The sequence below is a fragment of the Pelophylax lessonae genome (assembly GCF_965119305.1).
Source record: "Pelophylax lessonae genome assembly, chromosome: 4".
Classification (NCBI taxonomy): domain Eukaryota; kingdom Metazoa; phylum Chordata; class Amphibia; order Anura; family Ranidae; genus Pelophylax; species Pelophylax lessonae.
This window is the reverse complement of record NC_138771.1, coordinates 238,088,940-238,094,417: the sequence shown is the minus strand read 5'-3', so window position 1 is coordinate 238,094,417 and position 5,478 is coordinate 238,088,940. Positions and strand designations below refer to the sequence as shown.

Below are 5,478 nucleotides of genomic sequence, written 5' to 3'. Positions count from 1 at the left end.
TTATAGATTTGGGATTTTGAGGTTTCTTTTTCGCAGAAAGAAATGTGTATTTATTGATCTCTGGAGATTTCATGTACTTGATTGCACAATATCTTTTTTTTCCACTTGCCCTTTATAGGAAATATTAGTTATATTTATTATATAGGGTTTGTTAACACATATTTTTTATTATTTAACCTGGTTCTAGATATATTTTAGAGCAGCTTTTCTTTTTCTTGTTTATTTGATTATCTGCACTGATATTTCTTAAAATCTGCTATGTTAGCAAGTGACATATTCAGTTTGTTTAAGTGCAGGTTTTTTTTTTAAATATAGTTTAAATATGCATAGATACAGTAACACCGAAATTTTATTTGACATGGTCCCTGGGTTCAGTTACCATGTTTTTTTACTAACATATCAAGATTGGAATCAAACAGCATGTGTTTAAATCACCACTCCTCTAGAATGGCCATAACATGATTAAATCAGTACAGATATAGAAAGATCAAAACCACAAGTTACATAAATCTTTTAGAATCACAATTGAATACTGTCCATGATTTTTCTATTTGCACTAACATACAATTTTTCAGGACATACAATAGAAAAAAGGTACAGAGCTACGATAACTATTTTATATTTTAAGATAAAATATACAAGTCCAAATAAAGCGAAAAATGATAATCAAAAAAACAAAAATATCAAGAATCAAAAAATGTTAAGAAATGTTGTTTCAATAGATCCTCCAATCACCGTGCTTTAATCCTTTCACACCAACTGTACAAAAATATGTGGCCCCACTGAACTGGGCTTTTTTCCATGGGGCTGTCCCTTTGTGACAGAGACTGGAGTCTCACCCAGAGCCCTTGGCCCCATTTTAACGATCGGGACCTGGGACCCTCTGATTGTCTATCACAGTGATCAGGCACTGTGAAGCCCGCTCCCGTTTTTCTGTCTCTGTGAATGGATAAGACAGATACATTGTATTTTTCTCTGTCCTTGCAGAGATAGAAACAAAATAGTGTGTGTAGAAAAAAAACAAATAAACAAATAAAAAAAAATAATAAAAAACCTAGATCAAGGTTTGGTCCAGGTCAGCCCTAGGGTTCGTGATGGGTCAGGGTCAAAGGTCAAGGTCAAAGATCAATGTCAGGGTTAAAGGTCGGAATGTTGGATGTTCAGAAGGAATCCCACAAAACGAGTTTCAGAGGGTTATTTAATTGGTGGGTGTAAAATGTTGCTGATATTAAAAAATATCTGTAGCGTCTTTTCAGGCGTTGTGTTCAAATAGTTCATTAGCCAGGCTTAAACAAAGTGTGATTTTATTCAAACACACTTGGCACATCAAGCATAAATACAATGTAAAAAGTATAACAGTTCAGTACATTGTAAGTAAGAAGAAGTTTGTGTCCTGCTAACTCTGCTTCCAAAAGGTGACTGAGAAACAGCTGTTGTAGTTAGGTTGAATGTGTAGGCCTAAAGAAAACAATGAAATGAGGTTTCAATATGTATGTGTCGTTATTCCGTGTGAAGGAGGTGTGTCAGTGTCTGTATGTGATGTCCTGCCATCTGGGCTCCAGGACACTGTCTTTATACTGTTTCAGACCATCAAGACTCATAATGCAGTTATGACCTAATACAGTTTAAGCTAAATGTGTGATGCCCATATTAGTAATAATTCCTAATATGTATATGACCAAAACGCTGACTTAGACTTGAACTACTTTGATTGACAGAAACATATAGTAGTATTCTCGAAATACACTGAAGTATATAATGACCTTTCCTGAATCAGAATAGATAACCTTTGTGACATATACATTCTTTTACAACTGTAACCAAACTTACAAATGGATAATCAATTTCAATATTATGTATATATATATATATATATATATATATATATATATATATATATATACACACATCACAACACACAATTCTTTACACTCTATTAAACAGTTAATTTACTTGAATAAATAACTTAAATACTAACTTTATTATAGATAACCCACTATTCTTGACATAAAAGATATGTTCACGTGTCTAGTTAAGTATGTCTCAAATATCTCTGAAGCTATATCTGACAAGTTAGCCACTGACCTATTGACCTCTCAAGCAATGAATTCTGGTCAAAAGAAGGGAGACAACTGGACAAGATGACATTCAAACTCCTATATTAGAATCTGACCTTATGCCTAGGCTCCCAGTAACAAGGGTTAAAAGAGAACCTGCATAATTGCCAAATCCATGATAAAGCCGAATTAATAAAATAATTCTACAATCCCCCCTAAATATAATTTATTATATTACCTAACTCACGCACACTCCATTTATGGCCCTTTCATTCACATTCTTGAATCAATTGCTCCAGATGTACCATTGTTCATTACTTGATCAGTTAAGCCAGAAGTAACTCTTCGACTAAATACACCTGTCATCATTTCTTCACCTTTTTTCATTTCTTTCTTAATTAAGTTATAAAATCGCTTCATTGTAATCATAATACAGATTTGAAATAAAATACATAATATCATAATACTAAATAAAATCACTAATGGATGCAATAATATATTTCCGGCTGCAGTAGTAACTGAAGATTTTCCCCACATCGATACAGTATGTTTAAACCTTAACCACCATGAATGACCTGAAAACTCAGACCAATCATGCTCTATTCCTTGTAAATTTCCCTGTTCATGCTTAAATTTAATCTCTGCTTTCTGAAGTTCTTCAGATAAAGCAATCAATAATCCTTTATCTTTTTGTATGATATCAGCCCATTCCCTCCATGGGAATTCATCTACTTGAGATATATTATATTGTATAGGAAGAACACTTACATTTCTCATAAGCATATTCGTTAAATTAACTCTGATTCCATTTATATTGATTCCTGTAAGGTCTCCCTCTATACAATACAAACCTCGACTCAAAATTTCTGTTTGTGTGCAGGGTAAGAAAAAAGCTTTTACTGTTTCAGTGTTAGTCATAACTTGAAAACAGACCTTCCTTTTTCCTACTGGAGTAACTAAGTCTAAGGAAGTTTTTAATTTCTCTATTCTTGCTGAACACAATGAATGATTATGAAAACAAGAATGAAAAATACCTTTGTCCTGTTTAGGCAAACAGATTACTTTTGACTGAAAATGTAAACAAGAAGATAAATCTAGTTGTTCTGGTTCCGAATTATTATTATTCAAAACGAAATCTGTAAACTGTAATTGATAATACAACAACTGAGTATCACTAACTGGTAATCCTAAGACTGTAATTGGAACCAATATTTGTTCTCTCCCAGCTATAGGAATCATTGAGGTACTAAAGCATTCATGCTGATCACATCCTACCCATTTGTTTACCCATAAATCTGTATGATTCTTTGCAAACACATATTCATTAGGTAGATTTTGTAAAATACCTAGAGGGGTTATATCACTTTGAAAAGCTTGAGCTATTATTTTAAAATTGGTGGAATACTCTGTCTGTATCTCTAGACATATCCTGGCTATGTGGGAATGTTGTTCACTGTCCATCAAATTCAAAGTAATATTTTGTAAATGGACTATAGATGGGCCTATAACTGTTGCTGTCTTTATTATCATGTTTTCTAATATTTGGTTTAAATTTCTCTGGACTTTAATACTTTTACTTCCCACTAAGCCTGCTGTTTCTAGATCAGACTTTAATGTATTAATATCCATACTATTGGTAATACTTCCAATAGTACCAACTCCTCCAAGGATACCTTCTACAATACCTCGTTTATTCCTGTTAACATTTTTACTACTAATTATTCCAAACCATTTATTGATACCCAATTCCATACTAGCTAAATACTCTAGACATTTAGGATACCTTGATGAAATTTTCCATTCAGAAATGTTAAATTTCCAAAGCATAATAACAAAATGTCCTTCTCTTAAGAGATGTCTGGATTGGAAATGATTAATTTGAAAAGGACTGGCAGCAATAAATTTCCCATTAGTACACTTCGTTTTTTCAGGGGATAAAACAATAACATTGCTAATATTACATTTCATAGGATAATTTCCTAATGATATGCAACACTCATATATACCTGAGTCATTTAGAGTTGGGCTAGTGTGATGATAAATAAAACTATTATCTGTCCAATCTATATTTCCAAAATTACCCTTCCGAATTATATTAGTTGAGCTATGGAAAAGACTACCCAACAACTCACCATATTTCTTCCAAGTTAATAGTGAATTTTGAGGTATATATATTTGCGTAGTGCATCTCAAAATTAAATCATCTTTCCCTTCTGTAACTTTAAGAGATTGCGGAGATACCTTTATATCTGGAATAATCAAATCAACAACTGTAATAAGCACCTTCACATTGACTTGAGCTAAACCTCTTACTATTTGAAAATCCCATGTTCTGTTTACATCTCCTATTTCATCCCCTGCAATTTTTAAATGTTCAGGATCTACAAACTGTATGTAATTTTGTGTTAAAAACCAAATATCTGATTTGGATCCTCCTACAGAAGCAATATGTGTCCTATCTGTTGTTAAATCGCCAGTCCAGGTCGTAGATTCATTTCCTTTTAAAACAATAACCCAGAATCCCATATTTGTTAAACTACATTCATATGTACCAGTTTTGTTATTATGTAGATATGATCCTTGCATTTTTGTAAATTCTGTTTTGGATTCTATTCTGGCATGTATCTCAATAGTGTTACTTTGATAAAAATATAGTTCCATGCAACAAGTAGTCCCATAACGTATGCAAATGAACCCATATATATCGTTGCTTGTGTCAAAGTTACTGTATCTTGGAAAATGTCTCTTATTCCTGGATAGTAGTAAGTCTCTTTTATGCAGGGTCTCAGTCTGGTTTTCTTCTGCTGAGCTGGAAAAAGTCTTGTAAGTTTGTAAATAGAAGAATGTCATTAAAGAAAAAAGGAGTCCTGGGATGATGAATTTCCTCCCTTTTATGTATTTTATTTCATTCTGATTTTCTGATGTTTTCTTTATTTCTTTCGGAGTTTGTTGATTCTCCATATTCGATTATCGGATTCCGTAATCTGCTAAAGAAATGCAATATCATTATCTTGGCATAAACAATTTGCATTGATCAGTGTGAACCCATATTTTTTGTTGTCTCCGTGCATTTTTTGCAGAATTGAGAGGCCTTTGGACTTGTATCATTACTCCTAATTAGTGTTGAGCGAACACGGACTGTATTATTCGTGTTCGTACCGAATAATTGGATTTTTTTTACCCGAACACGGACACGGACACTTTACTGTATGTTCGGGTAAAAATCCGTGTTCGGTCGTTTTATTTCCGGGTTTTGCATGCTTTGGCGCTCTTTTCATGGCGGGCTTTCAACAGCCAATCAACAATCGTTTAACTGGTGTGCCTTAAGCCATCCCAGCCATGCCTGCAAATGTCTTAGTAGCTGTGATTGGCCGTCTGAAGCATGTGACCAAGTCTTTATAAGTTCGAGGCAGCCGCCGCA

At 33.5% G+C, this 5,478-nt stretch overlaps 1 protein-coding gene across 1 annotated transcript; it reads right to left on the bottom strand.

The window, feature by feature from the left end:
* Positions 1 to 2,330: 2,330 nt before the first annotated feature.
* On the bottom strand, positions 2,331 to 4,733 carry LOC309554573 (uncharacterized protein; the record flags this gene model as incomplete). The annotated part of the gene is made up of 1 exon (XM_082256309.1): positions 2,331 to 4,733. Exon 1 carries the CDS (start codon positions 4,716 to 4,718, stop codon positions 2,331 to 2,333), a length of 2,388 nt encoding a protein of 795 aa, XP_082112435.1. The 5' UTR covers positions 4,719 to 4,733.
* Positions 4,734 to 5,478: the final 745 nt, after the last annotated feature.